The 17,860-nt window shown below is 28.0% G+C and overlaps 1 protein-coding gene across 1 annotated transcript in view; it reads right to left on the minus strand.

Moving 5' to 3' along the window:
- Positions 1-11,448, minus strand: part of LOC100198280 (solute carrier family 15 member 2) — a 74,574-nt gene extending 63,126 nt beyond the window's left edge. Inside the window, exon 1 of the mRNA XM_065815219.1 lies at positions 9,231-11,448. Coding sequence (XP_065671291.1) covers positions 9,231-9,279 — 49 coding nt within the window. The 5' untranslated portion in view covers positions 9,280-11,448. The remainder of the gene's footprint in view (positions 1-9,230) is intronic.
- Positions 11,449-17,860: the final 6,412 nt, after the last annotated feature.

Raw genomic sequence — 17,860 nt, forward strand, 5'->3', positions numbered from 1 at the left:
TATCCATCATGAAAATGTTGTATCGGTTTACAACAGTGTTGCATCATTTCGGCACAATGTCTCCACAGCCAGTTTTCTTTGCGCAAGGCATAAGTTAACAGCTAATATTGCATCGAACTCCTTATTAGCTACCTTAACTTTGGACTCAAGGGAAATCAGTGACTCGCGAATGCAATTTTTCAGTTTTACGAAACGTTCGTGCATTGTGTGCAAGCTGCTCCTGCGAGTTTTGGAGCCAAGTATTTGAAGATGGTCTTTTGAAGATGGTCTTTATCAAATTTTTTTAATGTGTGTTTTTGAAGTTTGATCATTTTTATCGGAGAACGGAGAAATAGTTTTACAACGGTGCGTGTCTTTTTGATTAACGGCTGCAAATCATTAGTCATTTCAATAATGATGAAGACTTTTCTCAGAAAAGTCTTCATCATTATTAGTTAAGTTTGTGTCATTGTCAGTATTTCTAACCTCGTCACTTTCATTGCTATTGTTGTAATTGCAGGTTACTTTTAAGTTTTTTTTGCAGAAGTTGACGGTTTTTTTGTACAAAATCTCTTGAATACCTATTTGAATCCCATGCCTAATGCACAACTGTTGATCACAGTCATTTAAACGCCCCACTTTCTGTATTATGGAAGTTCCATCAGTAGTAATTCGTACAATATCTACATCTTAGTTCAACATAAACTGTCAACAGTTTTAGAACTATCGTCAACTCGTACGCCGGTGTTGAACTCTTTGAATACTTTTTGGGACATTTTATACTTTTCTGGATTATAAGATAATTTCATCTATTAGACATAAAATATTGATTATTAGTTCATAATTCAAAATGCATAAAGATTTTTTAGTAAGCGTAACTATAACTGCTGTTAAATCTATAACTTTACATGGCATATCATTAGCAAGTTACACAATGAAAAACAATTTATAATCTTGACATTTTTACAAAATTAAAAATATTCTCAACTGCAACGACTTCAAACTTTTCATATTTACGTTACAGCAAAACTCAAACATGCGTTAAACTCAAACATGCATTAAAGCGTGTGACGTAATGATAATATTTTAAATCAGTGCTTTATTAATAGAACGAAGACAAAATTTTACTTTTAAGTTAAACAAGTTTTATTTTTAACTAAACATTTTTAACAATAATTTTTTTATTTCAAAATTCAATTAAACAACTTATTAGTTTCTCGATCCCAAACTCTTTAGCGAGGGTTATTTTATACTCTCATTACAAGATGAATAAGCCTGGTGGGAAATGAGCTAGCAACTAATCAGCGAATAGATAGCTAGTCGCTACCTATGGGTAAAAGACGCGTATATGACGTGTAAAATTCGAAAAATACGTGATTTATACGTTTTAAACACGTCGTTTGTCATCTAGCTATCTATTTCCTACAGGAAGCGTTGTTTTATCGCGGCTGGAAGTTTTAAGTATTTCATTTACTTTCGTGTTTCACGTAAAGAGAGTGATAACACCTGCTATATCACAACTTCTCTACATATATTTTTAATACCGGTATTGAGCCAAATCAATAACGGTATTTCGGTACTTAAAAATGTCCGGTAATACCGGTATTCCGGTATCGGTACTACCGGTATTGGAAGCACAACAATTAGTATTATAAATCTTTTTAATGAAATCTTTTTTTTAACTTTAAAATTTGAAAAAATATAAATTATTTTAATGAAATGTTAGAGATGAATAATATGGATAACAATTGAATAAAAAAATAATAATAACAATAATAAAGTTAACAACTATGCACATTTAAATATAACTGAACCGTAAACCTCAAAAGGTAAATGTGTACTTTGTAAATGTAGTTTTTAAATTTTTAGTTTATTTTGTATCTTAAAGGTTCTCGATGATAAGACTTCTCGTAGCCTTCTGCGAGTTTCTTTACAACTACATTATTTTGATTAATTAATATATATATTCAACGACAACCACAACCAAGTTCCTAGTAACCCAGTGGTGCGACGGACTTGCGTATATTATTTGAAGGCATGGGTTAATAGCCACTACTTTGTATTATAAACCACGAATTTTTAAATTAATTATTTTAACCCACTGTCAAGCGCACATGTGCATAACTTTCTTCAGGCATTGTAAATAAGTTTGTTGTACATATATAAAACTGCAATTATTACTTTAAATTGTAAAATGTAAATATTACTTTTTTTGAATATATAGTAATGATTGTTGTAAAAAACAAAATAAAAAATAATAAATATATAAATCAGTTATTATAACTTTTTTGATATAGTCACTTATTTTTTTTAGCAAGATGCTACTTACATAGAATGATTAAGGTTAAGGTCCAAAACTTTGAATTTAATTGTACAAAATATGTTTTCTAATATATATAGTTATTTTTATTTTTTTAGATAAGAAAAGAGCAAAAGTATATTTCTATAACTAACTGGTGGTCTATATTCATTTACATATGATCATAATGTTTTTTAGAGGAAATATTTTAATGATGACAACAAAGATCAACTTTAATCATAAAATACTAACGTTTAGATCAGTAGTTGTAGTACTTGGTGGTGGATAACGTTTAGATCAGTAGTTGTAGTACTTGGTGAGTTTCATAACAATATTTTCAAGTTCCATATCATTAATATTGTCATCTTCTCGTATAAATTTGTTACAAAAGTCTCTTGATTTCTTAAGATACCTAATTTATAAACTATACCGTCAACTTCTATAACCTCTGCTAAAAAAAAGAAAGAAACAAATTTTGCCGGTCGACGTCTTGTCTGCTCTAGTCTGATCTAGTCAACGGTCTATTTTTGTCCATTCCAAAGTATGATCTTTTTCGGTGAGAAGAGTTGTCATGGACTATTATTTCAAATGACGCTTCACGTTTTTTTATAATAATAATAGAAGGTCGACAGAGTGGAGCAATCAAAGGTACAACGTGGTCAAAGGGACAACAGGTTCTCTTATTTGTTGATGTCGTAAGGTACTATGATGCATGTCTGATTTATACTGCATATCATTCTAATAACAAAGTCGAATTAACTTTTGAATGACATTACCCTTTAAATTTTTGCTTGTAGGCAATTAAGGCAATTAAGTGTTTGAATAATAAAATGAATGAAAGTAAAAATTTCAATCTTAATAACAGCGTAGAACTTGCGCAATATTAATTTTTGAATGAATGAACTTTAGGTCGCTGTTTTATTTTACTTTTGGAGAACGCAAAAACGAAATGAAAACGTTTTTTTTTTCTTTTGGACTTTAAATAATAATGCAAATAAATACTACAATAGCTTAATAAAATTTTTATTAAGTTAATTATTTTTAAACTTTGATATCTTGAATGTTTAAAAAATAGCCATAGTAAATGAATAATAAAAACTTATTAATGTACGCAATTTTTTTATTTTATTCATATAATTTTTTAATCATTAACTTTACAGAAGTTATCTCTTATTTTCAAAGGAGTTTTAGAGCTCTGGGAGGGTGGAGACCACCTCCAGAACATCCATCCCGTCGTTGAAAAAAAACCCGTTATTTCCACTCTGGTTTCTTTACTGACATAAAGAACTCTATGTTAAAATTTTGGATTGATTGGAAGGAATGATCTCAGAGTTAATAGTTACTACTCTCGGACTTGCAAAGACTCTAATAGTTTTATAATTGGCCTTTATATATACTTTTGTACCAATTCACCTATTTACCAAGAAGGTTTAGATCCTCTAAGGTCATGTTTATGTGCTTTTGTTTATAACAACTTCTTTCAATAACCTTTGTTATTTAACATTAATTTTCATCCAGGGCTTCCTAACCAAAAAAAATAATTTTATATTACAAAATATATATTATCATAATCTGAATCATAAATTGAATGCAAAGATAATGCTGTAAAATAATTCAATGTAATGCTTCTAATGCAAATATTTAAAGAATTACTAAATATTCCCAAATCTAAATGCAAAAAAATAAATAAAACAAAGTAAGTTAAGTAATCGCAGAGTTCATAAGTTTTATTACAATAATGAGTATAGCAGAACAATAACTGATATAAAAATTATAAAATCAAAAAAGCTAGCACAGCAAACCCAGTGGGCATACGTCATCCAGGACACGTTTATGGGACGCCCTATGGATGTCCCCCGGACGACACGTGCCCACTAGGAAAATTTTATATGTTTATATGCAAGAGACTAAGTATATAACTTTGAAATTCTTATTGAAGATCAAAACTGATTATACAGTAAAGTCATTTTGCATTAACTCTGTTGATATGAAATGTAATGTTAATATTGCGTATGAACAACAAAATTTTACTGCAACTTATACTAAAAACGCCGAATATAAGAATATTGAATAATTTTCAGATAATTGTGCCTGTCAATATAAAAACAATTTTAAAATCTACGAAATTTAAAAATATATATTCATTTAAAATGATTTTGGAACTGAAACGCGATTAAATTTTTTAAAAGATAAGATCAAAAATATTTTTTTAAATTATTGGTCTCTAAATAAATCAGAGCAAAGCTTGTTTTTCTAACAATAAATATGTTTTACAATTAAAATAAAACTAAATAATGGTTTCTACAGATTTTGAAATTTTAAGTGTTTTAGTTACAGTGTAAACCAGCCTCAAAGATGATGTTTAAAAGTTGATAATCTTATGAACCTCTTTGAACTTGGTGTCTAAATTTTTCAAAGACAAGCTCATTCAATCGGTTTTTCATTTATGAAAAATAAATGTTGACGACATATTGATCTTGCAAGATTGTTAGCTCTAATCTTGCAAGATTGTTAGCTCTAATCTTGCAAGATTGTTAGCTCTAATCTTGCAAGATTGTTAGCTCTAATCTTGCAAGATTGTTAGCTCTAATCTTGCAAGATTGTTAGCTCTAATCTTGCAAGATTGTTAGCTCTAATCTTGCAAGATTGTTAGCTCTAATCTTGCAAGATTGTTAGCTCTAATCTTGCAAGATTGTTAGCTCTAATCTTGCAAGATTGTTAGCTCTTCAATTATTAAGATAACTAGTTTTTTAATTACTTTGTGTATGTTGCCTGTGTATGCGTGTAAGAGAAGTAAAAAAAATGCCGTTGTTCGCGCAACGGTACTATTGTCTGCCCAAACTGAAACCCTTTATCAATGTATGTAAGCTCCTATCCTTATATCAATTGATACATGCACAATCCGTTGTGCCTGAGGCTATTCAAATCGATATAGGGTAATGCGTTGCATAATAAGACTGCTGAGCAAAATCAGGCAGCTATAAAATTTATTGCTTTAAAGATATTTAAAAGTAGATATGTGTTCTTAAGTCATATAATGTCAAGATATCACAAGTTATTTTGAATTAAAAAAATAGAATTGTTATTTATATGAATTGTTTGATATGAATTGTTATATGTTAATTGTTATTTATTTGTTATTTTATTTTATTTGTTATTTATTAGTTATTTATTTGTTATTTATTTGTTAATTGTTATTTATTGTTATTTATATGAATTATTTATATGAATTGTTATTTTGAATTAAAAAAATAGAATTAAAAAAATAGAATTAGAAAAATAGCGAGTGACACTTATTTCATACCATACGAAACAACTTCAAGTTTTAAAGATTTGTTATTATAATTTATTTTAGCTTTTTTTGATCTCACGTAGTGTAAAATAGTTTTTTATTCAAAGTTTGTGTGCTATTATTGTCATTAGGCATTATTCTATTATTTTCATATACTCATAATTAATTTCTTTCATAAAATTGTTTAAAAATTAGACAATTTTGATGGCAATATGCTGCGGAGTAAAATAAGACATTTTGTTTTTATTTATATTGCCGATATCTTATATGTTTATAAATACGTAATATTTACTATGAATACGTATTACGTATTCATAGTACATATATACGTATATATATATACGAGTGAATACGTAATATTTACTATGTTCAGTTGTTATCCAACATATAAAAATGTTTAATATAGTTTTCACTTATATTTATTATATTTACCTAATATGTTCAAATTTTGTTAAAGAAGTTTATTTGTTTAAACAGTCTAGTAAAGTAAATATTATATACAATGAGTAGATTTGTTAATCTATGGTCATTAAAAAAAGTAATTTGTTTTGTTCATTAATGTAAAATATATAGTTTTTTTTTTTCATTTTAAATTTTAATATCAAATTATAGGTTATTGTTGTAAATTATAAACAAAATATACTGTATATCAATAATATACATAATAATATATTGATTTCATAGAGTTTATAAAACATTTTGCCAAACACTCAACAGCTACTAAAAATGAGATTTTTTAAATTTTAGATGGGTGCAAAACTCATACAAAGAACATTATCATATCGAAATTTTCTATAAAAAAAAGGAATAGTAATTGTAACGTTAACGCCTCATATCTTATATTAGATGTAGTGATATGTGATTTATAAGATTGGTGCCATTGTATTTGCAGAATATATTTAATAATAAAAACGATTTATATTCCTAATCCTTTTTAAAATCTGGTTTGTTTATATGTTATTAATTCTTTATTAACAACCTCTCATTTTTCATTGACAACACTTACACTGTCTCATTTTGCCCCATTAAGTGGGGCAAAATGAGACAGTGTAAGTGTTGTCGATGATCTCTATAAACCTAACTATTGCAATTTTGCAATTCATATTTTTTTGGATTATAGTAATTGTTAAAAAACTTCAAAAAAATTTATTCCCTTTCCAAAACCATTAGCCGCATTTAACAAAAATATTTGCCGTAGTATTTGAGTATCTTATTTTCCCCTTTCATTACCCAATAGCCCTACATTACGCTACACTTTGATGCACGTATTCAATATTTATAAATAACAAATAACAAAACTTTCAATAAAAACGATAATAGTTCAAAGATGTTCATCATCACAATAGTATCACAGGTTTTCTCAAATGATTGCCATGTGACTCTTGTCTAAGCATTCAAAATTTTGTTTAAAAAAAATAATACTAGTCGTGAACTTTACTTTGGCACTATCGAACTTATGAAGCTAGTCAAAATTGTTTGCATTATAAATGAAGTTTCTAATGGGATTTAATAAGTTAATCACTTAGTTGCTCAGTCAATTTAAACTCATGAGTGTTTATTTAAATTCTGTTATAGAAACAACTAACTGGCTAGGAAGATGTAGTAACTGCTGACCTCAACTTGCCTTTAAAAATCATTGAAGAAAATTGTACCTTAATACTTGAGGGTCAAAGTTTAAATTTACCCCGACAAAAATTAATCAATTTTTTGATTAATATTAACACATAAAACTAAGAAACAGGTTATATCACGTAACAAAAAAAATTGTATTGAGGAGCGGATTTTTTAAAATTTTAAAAGTTGAACTTAAACGGCCTCTTGTTTAAGCTATTTTAAAGAAAAAATTTTCTACCAACCACTAGATAAAACTATATGTATAGAAAAAACTGTGTATTTCTTTGTCTAACGCACTAAACCAATTTGTAAATTGAGTAAAATCTATTTTTATTTATTTAAAAATACTTTTTATTAGCTTATATGTAGATGGTATTTTTTATTATAATTGTTGTACTATATTGCACTATATTGCAACATTGTGTTGTATTTTAATATTTTATTATATTTGTAGGGTAGACTTTCGCTCTCTTATTTTTCTTTGAAGAGTAACTTTTTAGCTTTTCATGTTTTATTATTTTACTTTGGAAAAAGATCGATACGATTGATCCTTATTTAGGCGAAATGCTTTTTAGATAATAAGCTTTAAACTTAATCTTTACATTATGCGGCACTTTTTAACACCAGTGAGTTAAACACGCTTTAAAATTAAGCATGATTTAAAATATTGCAAACTATATGAATCAGGAAAACAAAATGAAGGACGCGAATTCTAAAGAACTGATGTTTGAGGAAAAAACTAGACAAATAAGAATTTTTTAAGCATTTAGGAACAGTCACAATAATAGGGCGTGACTTATTTGAATGACGAGTAACACGAGAACGAATTTTAGTAGATAGCACAAGAGAAAATCTCTTTAGAGCAGTGCCCATTATAGTATTTGTAGAAAAGAGAAAGAGAAGCAACATTACGACGATGTGATAATGATTGGAGGCTGGCTTCAAGAGCAGGTCCAACTAAACTTACAACACGTTTTTGCACCTTGTCTAAAAAAGAAAGAGCATCAATTGAAGATTTGCTCCAGATATGGCAACAGTATTCCATGCAGTAATGAATTTGAGATTCAGAAAGGTAAAGAATAGAGCCGTAAGTAAGAAAATTGTGAGCACGATAAAGAGATGCAACCTTAGCAGATGCTAATTTTGCAATCAATTCGATATATAGTTTCCAAGAAAGTTCGAAAGTAAGAGTTAATTTTAGAAGACAAAAGGTTGACGACTCATCAAGTACACTACCACTCATAAATATTAAAAGATCTAGATTATTGTGATAACGATTAGCTGAAAAAAATTGAGTTTTATCTGAATTTAAGTTTACCAACCTCTGAGAGCCCTATGCTGTAGCAGAAGTGAGATTATTTTCAAGCTCAGAATCCTCCTCCAAGCAATAAGAAAGTGTTGGCTTTTTATCTTGACAAGAATAAATGGTAGTATCTTCAGCGAACAATGACACCTTAGATGTGAGAACATCTTGAAGATCGTTAATGTAAATTAAAAAGAGTATAAGGCCAAGAGTCAGATCGCTCTCCAAAATTTTTCCAGCAGGCTGGAAAGCAAGACTTTGATAAGCAATTGTTAAATAATTTTGAAAGTTTAAATAACAGCTCTGGAGAACACTTCTGCAAGACTATAACAGGTGTGTTTTTCGCACCACAAGCTGTTAAAGAGTCTAAGCAAGAAATCAATTTAGATAAAGAAGCTGGAGTGATACAAACGTTAGGCAATGGATTAATCCGTTTGTCGGCTATATCAGGTAGAACGCAACTAGTGAAATCAAAATATATTACTGATAAGAAGTTTTTAGCAAACAGTTCAGCTTTGTCTTTAAGTGAGGTGACAAAATCTGAACCATACAAAAGAGTAGGAATAACAGATTTTCCATTATTATGGACACTGTTAAAGATTCTCAAATTCTAAGAATTTATTTTTTTTTTGTTTTTTTACTTTTATAAATATTATTGTAATTATATTGTTAATTTTTTCAAGCAGAAAACAATATGATATGAAAGTGATATTGATTTTTTTATTATTTATAAAAGTTCTTACCGTTGTCGTTAGAGGCTTTATAATTAACCGTTTCAGCTTTTTTTTTCATTTTTTTATTTGGTTTTTTGATAAAATAAGATTTTATTAAAGCAAAATTTTTTTTAAATGACAAACGTGAAATCTGTTTTTAAGTAGGCTTGTTTGCTCATCACTTCAAAAAACTTGCATGGCATTTATGTTTGTTTGCCATCAAAGGCAGATTTTTTCAAAGGTACAAAGACCTTAATAAAACAATTGTAATACGGTAACGTGACTTGCTAAATTAAATAAACAACTTTTTAAAGATAACACTAACTTAAGTAAAAAAGTTTTATTTGTTCAAGTTAAAGTCAACTGGGACACAATTTATAATTTTGCACTTCTAATAAACGTTTAGTTCTTAGCTCAATTTCAAAAAACTAATAAAGACTGATTTGGCGACATTTTGTTTGCATGAGTCTTAGGCAATATTAAAATAATAATAATATTTATGATATAAATTTCAGCAGTTCTTTCAATATTTATTCCAAACTGCTTTAACATATTGATTTTAATCGTTTATTAAACAAAATATTTCCTTTTGCTCTAATTACAAAAAATTGATTAACAAATTGATCATTAATTTTTTAATAAAAGATGATTAAATTATCAAAAATATTTTTATGTAAACATTAAAAATTGCAGCTGTTTTGTATACCAATTTCAACTGTTGATTAAATCACTGTTTAAATCTGGGGTGTAAAGTCGTAAAAAAAAAGTACCGAATCCAGTCGTTGAAATTTTCAGAGTACGACTCCGACTCCAACTCCAACTTCGACTTTAACTCCCAGCAAAGTTTTTAAAAATTCTTTGAATTCTTTAAAAAATATTACGCGATAAATAAAAAAAATTTTTTTGTGTCAAATTTATGAAAAGTTCCGTGAGGTTTAGTATAAATATAAGGTTATTTGAATATTTTGTATATGCACGTGCAATACCAAGACATTTTACTATTGGAGTCGGAGTCGCGATTTTGTTTAGCGACTCCGACTCCACAGCATCGGTTTAAATTAACAACATTAATTAAAGCTATAAGTTTGCACTGTCTCTAACGCTGAATCCATCACAATTAATATAAAAAGGATGCTTTTAAACGACAAAAATAAAAAAAAAATAAAAATAAAAAATAAATGCTTTGCTAAGAAAATAAATATAAACTAGTAAAAATAGCTGTTCAATTTTCCAAATATTCGACAAACTTAGCTTATACACTAAATTGCAAAAATATATATATATTTTTTCGTAATTTAAGGAAATGGAAAATTTTATTAGAGGAATTATTTTTAATCAACTTTATACAAACCTCTAAAAACCGGTGACGCCTAGTAAACTTTATTTCCGGAGAATTTTCTCTATTGAGTTAACTTTTTTTACTTTAAACCCTATTCAAAGCTTTTTATTTAAAGTAAATTAAACACGCAACATTCTTATATTTTATTTCTTATATACATAAAAAAGTTTAATGATTAAACTTTTTTATTTCATAAAGAACTTTAAAAAAAATAATTAATAAAAAAAATCATTCTAAGCATCATTTGTCAAGGTATAACCTTTTCCCAAGGTTATAACCTTAAACCAACTTATAACTTTAACAAATGATACTTTAATTTTTTTTGGTATTCTTTAATTTCAATTATTTTAAAAATACGCATATATGTAAATTTTATTTAAAAACGAAAAATTAAAAAATTTTACTACTGCCTTTTTTTTAAGAGATTTTTGATTTAGTTTCAGTTATTTAAAAATCTCCCGCCTACACACACAAACACACGCGCTATTATATTATTTTTAAAATAAAAACTTACAAATTTTGTTGCTGCTGTTTTTTAAAGCTTTTTAGTTATTAATTTTAATTAATAACTCAAAATCTCTATTATCTTACGTCAACCTTCTTTTCAGTTGGTTGACACAAAGTAAAAACCGTGAAAAAGAACTAAAAGTACATTTGTTTGTTTTTTTGAACCATTTTCTTGACTGTAAAACTGTAAAACGTTCAACAAATAAAGTGCACTCTGCACCTTGTTCAAGGTGCAGAGTGCGATCAGCGCACTTGTATGAATAAATTTTTTGAGTGTGTTTCTTCTTCAGAAGTAAGTATTTGTTAAGCTATCAAACATGCGATTTCCATTATTTTATATTTTATCAGCATTTGTACTTCTGTAGTAGTTGCCCTGCCTCACTTTCCCAATCTATCAAGTGTATTCGTGATTTATTTTAGATAACAGCAAATTTGATTTGCTTTCTAGTAAGGTGCATGGTTGTGAATCAATAGAATTTGTCGCACACGATTTTAAATATCTTATCGAGAAGAAGATGATGAATAGAATGCAAATGTTACGCACAGATCGCGAAACTGGTTACAAACGTTTGCATAAACTGTGAAGTGAGAAAGTATTTTGAATTTATTTATGTATATAATAAAATATGTATCTTAAAATAATTTAAACTCATTAAAATACGTGTTTAAATAATGCATAATAAAAGTTTAAACAAAGTAAGCGATTAAATATAGTTAAAAAGAAATGCATTATATCCAAAGTATATCAAATAAAAAAGTTTTTTAAACCTAATATATATTTAGAAGGTTTTTTTGAGCTTAATTTTTATTTACAAAATATTCTGCACCTAATATGTTTTGTTTTACTTTAAAATGAAATATATTTACTTTACCACGCCAAGCTATTTCACAAACTTTGTATTTGCTATTGTTCTTAACCAGTAATTCATAGAAATTTTCCATTGATCTTTGAACCAATGTTCACGTCCAAACCTCAGGTTGCAAGATTTTAACCAAAAAGAAATGGAATAAAGTTCAGTATTTTTCCAAAATTTTTACAAAATATCTTTTTGAAGTAACTATGTTTGTGCTAGCCAAATTTGCTTTGCATGCATTATCAAATTTAACACAAAAGTAATGAAGTATTAATAATAAAACATTATATGATATACTATATTATTATTATTATAATTTTTTTTTTTTTATATTATCCGGCGCTCAAAACACCTGTTATATTCACAGCATAATATCTTAAAAATTTTTCAACAAAAACCAAAAAATTTTATTGCTACTTATAGAATGTCCGTTAGGGTGTCCTAAAAACATACTTTTTTTTTCTACAGGATACCTCTCATTTTTTTCCCATTCTCTGAAGTCCACTAAAGCTAAAAATCAACAGAAAAAACATTTTCAAGCCAGGAAGTGATAGCTGTAAAATTTAAAAAAATTGGTTTTTTCGAGAATAAATGTCCGTTACATCAATGTTGGATTAATATGTAATGAAATTTATTTTTATCTTTCATTTTGTTTCTAATAAAGTTAATAATGATGCCTAATTATCGAATAGTGCTATTATGACTTTTTAAAAGCATATTTTGGTTTTAAGAATTGGGCTCGGGTATGTTTAGACAAAATGTATTGAGAGGCTCAGAAATATGATTAAGCTTACAAAAATGCGCGCTTTCTCGTAAGTTTTGTAGAAAAGACAAATAAACTTTCTTTGAATTTGATATATAAATATTTTTATTTTGCTCTAATAAAAAACAACTTCATCAAATGGTTTTTATACATCAAGTAAACACCTGTAAGAGTATTATTAGATTTGTGCTCAAAACCATGCGTAATTTAGAGCTTTACCAAAAGCTCTAAATTACGCTCACCAAAAAGGTGTACCTAATAACCAAAAAAACAAAATCAGTTGTCAAAAAGTAATTTTTGTAAAATTTAAAAAAATTAAATCTTTTGAAAATTAATGTTGTTTTATTGTCAATGTTATTTAATCTCTTGGGACATTTTTCTCATTTTTTTGTTTTTTAAGAAATTTATTGATGAATAGTAAGGTGAATAATATTATTATTAGTGTAATGCATGCTTTTATTTTATATGAATATTAGGTTTTGGTAACAGACTTGGGTACGTTTATTTAAAATATTTTAAGAGGGTCATAATAATTATTCTTAAGCTTACAAAACCGTATGCATTCTTGACGAACTTGTGGTCAAAAAAAAATTATCAATACTTATATATAAATATTTTTGTTCTGCAAAGCAATAACCTCATTAAATGGTTTTCATGAATTTAATAAACACCAACGAAAATTTCAGTATTCTGCTCATAAACATGCCTGATATAAAGTAACACAACAAAATCTTATCATACGCCTAATTTTTAAACATAACCTGAGGCTTATATGTTTATAAATGTATAATTCTTTTATAAAAAAACATGTCACATGCGGATTTAAGTTTTCTTTGGTCAATTAAAAAGTTCAAAGGTGTGTTAAATATTTCTGTGTTAAATATCTCTGTGGTCGATGGCCTCAAGAGGCCATCATATTGGGGAGTTAATTCTCAGCTATCCTACCAGCTCATTAAGCTAGTAGGAGTTTAATGAGCTGGTAGGATAGCTGAGATTCATGTTGGGGAGTTGAAATGGAGGATAAAGCAAAACGACGGTTAGACATTTTACATATTTAAAAGGCTTTTTAAACTAATTGAATGTGCCAATGGCTGCGCAGTAAAGATTGTCCTATTGGCCCAGAACTTTGTTGAGACGGCTTATTGGGTAACACATTAAAGAACCTCATACTGATCGCCAGAGAGTTAGTTCTTAAACTAAAAATATTTTTAAGAGACTTTCATTTTTTACAAAAAATTGCACTTTTTTTTGAAAAATGAAATTTTACAGCTATGTTTTTTTTACTGGAACAAACATGTTTTTTTGGTAATTTTAGCCTATTTGGACCTTAGAGAATAGGAAAAAATTGAGAGGTATTTTTTTTTTTTTTGGGACACCCTCCGTTGCTTCTTATAAAATTTTTTTTAACTTACAAAATTTATTAAATTTATAATTATAAAATTTATTAAGTTATAAATATTAAAAACTTATAAAATTTAAACTTATAAAATCATTGCTACTTATAAAATGTCCATTCACTGGTTTCGTTATTATTCACATAGCGGTATAATAATTGACAGAGTATTTTCTTGTTTCATACTTGTATGGATAATTGATTTCAATCTTTTTAAATCCTTCAATTCTGTGCAACATAAATCTTGTCAGAACAATTTTGCGGATTTTTTTATAGCATTGGAATTGGCTCACAGAGTAATATAATATGTACTGACATCTAATGTTAATTAGCACATCAAATCAAAATTCAATACAAGTATCCATCAATTTTTTTATGCTATTAATTAACCATTTGAAACAACAACTCGCGCTGACACCTGAACAGCTGATTTCAAAAAAAACTTGCGCAGGCGCGTACTGGTGCACCGGGATACTGGAAAAATCCGGGTAGACTCTCTTAAAAACTGCAAGACCTGGACCTTTACCAAATAGGTACCTGTAGTTTTAGTTGAATTCAGTAATTTCATTTTATAATCGCATTTTTTTTTTAATTTCTAGATTATTACATTTTTTAAGTAATAGGGGAGACCGGGGCTAGTTGGCTCGGATTTTACTCTATGAGCTCTGTAGCCCTAACAGCACATTTTTTTAAAAATATTAAAGTGTAGTCTTAAAGAGTATGGATTAGGGTATCTTATAAAATTTGCATTCATTTACAAAAAAAATTCTTGGGGCCTTTCCGGACCCTCAAAAAAAAAAAATTTGCGCTAACTTACCCCACCACGGGGTAAGTTTGCGCAAACTATAAAAATGATTACTAATGCACTATTAAGTGCAAAATTAATAGAAATTTTTTTAAATTTAATTTTTGCAACAATTTTATCCCAAAATGTAATATTAGCTGGTACCAAATATTAGTGAGTGTAAAAGCCAAACAGTAGCCCACCTTTTATCTGTGGAAAAAAAAACTAAAAAAATTTTTTTTTTAATTTTTTTGTAAGAATAAATTTTTTCAATATTGTTAAAAATTAAAAAAAAAAAAAAATTTATAAAAATAAATATTTTTTTCCATAGTAAATGCTATGAGCGAACTTACCCCGTGAAAAATTTGTCAACTTACCCCGAAAGCTTTTTTTTTAATTAACAGTCTATAGATGCAGAAAAACGGCAGCAAATTAATTAGCAAATGAAATTTAATGTATTTATTTCTGAAAAAGTTGTGCTTAATTCGCCGATAAAATCACAAGTTCATATGTCATCCATATTGATTCAATACATTGTTTTTTTTTTTTCATCTTCTGCATCTATTTCTACTAATATACAAATTTCTACAGACTCTGGAAATATATTATCTGAGAATTATAAACAAAAAGAATAATCAAGTCAACAGATACGCTGATTATCAACAACGACTTTATCCCAGTATAGTGAACGTGAACCTTCAAAGACTTTTGAACATTCAAATCTGCTACACATAGATATTGTTGATAAAATTAATTTGAACTATTTTATAAAGCCTTGTGGAAAACAAAATATTCATAGATTTTTGTAATTTCATCCACACCACACAAAAAAAAAAAAATGATGGCAACCAATTACCATTTAATACTTCCAAAGCATATTATGCCCCTGCTGCCCACCCGGTTGCTACGGGCCTGTATGTTTGGTTTGTTCTTCTAGAAAGTCGGTTTTTACAAGTGTTGAAGGTTTTAAAGACTGGGTTCATGAGTATGAACGCATAAAAGATCACGAAGAGTCAAAAAACCAGAAAGTTGGGGACTAAGTACCAAGTAAGACGTATTATTTAACTGAGTCCAGAGGAGTCAAATAGAAGAATAATTATAAATTAAATAATACAGCAGTTAACAATGGAAACTTTTTAGAAATTGTTTTATTAATAGCCAAGTCCAATATTGATATAAATGATAACATTACAAAGGTAATAGTAGAAAGTGAAAAACTAGCAAAAAGTTGGAAAAAGGATGGAGGAAATTTGTTTACTTTTTGAAGTCCTACAATTGAAACAAACATTATTCAAACTATTTGTAAATTATTATTACTATTAAAATATCTGAAGAAGTAAATTCAGCTGGTATTTATTCAATTACTATGGATACAACTATGGATATATCTGCCCATGATCAATGTGTATTTGTTTTGATGTATATTAGTGACAGAACTAAAGGGACCAGGTTTGTTGTTGAATTTGTGGAACAAATTTCAGCTTTAAACAACGTGATTTTATCTTCTGGGCACGATTTATTTGATTTTTTATAATTAACTTTAAGTTCTATGAACATTAGCCTAGATAATAGATGCTTTCGATGGTGCTGCCAATATGAATTGCCAATATTAGGGAGTTCAAGCAAAACTCAAGGTAGTGCTCCCAAGGCATATTCGTACATGGTGCTACGCTCATGTGTTAAATCTATTACAAAAAACAACTTATCTAATACAACAAACTACTTCTTGTTCAGTTACAGATCTGATTACCTACAAACATCTAGTATTGATTATATTCAAGCATGGAGAAAAATTGGAGGAACAATAAAGTCTTTAAATGAAAAACAAATATAATTTTTACCAGTCTGTGCAGGAGCAAAAATATGCATTAAATTTGTATCCAGTGTAATTTGGGAAGATAAGATGATATAGAATTAGAGCTATTCCAAAATGTTATGAAGAAAATTCAAGTACTAACCAAAACCTGGAGATGGATTTACTCAGGAAAATGCTTATAAAATCAAAACATTTAACATAGTTATGGATAATATCATCGCTTGCTTAGAATGTAGATTTTCGGGTAGTAAAGTACCTTATTGTGATCTTGAACTATTTGATCCGAGAAGGTTTGAAGAAATAACGAAAAATGAAATTCATTCTAAAGCTATTCATAAAACTTGTTTACCTCATACCAGTAAACATAAATCAGGGGAATAGTTATTATCATTTGTGAAATTCTGGCCTCAAATATCCAGATGTATATGATGTATACCAAAACCAAAGCAATTTGCAAGAAGATTTTGAATACTCTCAGGAAAATGATAATAATAAGTGTATAAGAAAAAAAAATGTTATTCTTGTTTATTATGCGTAACAAATATTATTTATGAATGCAATATATACTCTTTAGATTATAATGAATTATTTGAAATATACACATTTTTTTTAGCAATTCCTCATTGCTATTAGTAAGTATATTGTGTATAGTAAGTGGGCCCTAATTATATCCAGTGTCCCGGTGGGAAAAATCGGACCCAGTACGCACCAGAACTTGCGCTAGCTTGAAGTATTTTGTGATTTTCTACCTGCAGCAACACTTTTTCTTCTCTTAGTGGCACCCCTTTTCACTTTTTTTTGTGTCAATAATTATACCATTTAAAACTAACGATAAAAGATAACTGAATGTTTTTGCGCAATAAATTTTAGGGCGCAACGAAAACCTTTACAGTTGTTATACGTTTCATATTCATTGCTTTAAATAGCAGTTCCTTGATTTAACTGAAACAAATAATATGGTTTTTATTTCATAAAACTAAAGCAAAAATAATAGCTTATAACATTATAATAAGATAAAATATTAACCTGGTAATGACAGAAAGTAAAAAATTTAAAAAGAAACTGTCATTTATTTTACAGACCGTTTTAATATAAAAGTCTTTAAATAAATAGTTAAACAGATTTCAAAAAGATTCAAGAAATTTGATAGCTGCAGTAAAGTGTAGTTTTCTTGTAAGAGATGCTTCAACAATTTTCTCAAACA

Source organism: Hydra vulgaris, chromosome 13 (assembly GCF_038396675.1).
Source record: "Hydra vulgaris chromosome 13, alternate assembly HydraT2T_AEP".
Taxonomy (NCBI): domain Eukaryota; kingdom Metazoa; phylum Cnidaria; class Hydrozoa; order Anthoathecata; family Hydridae; genus Hydra; species Hydra vulgaris.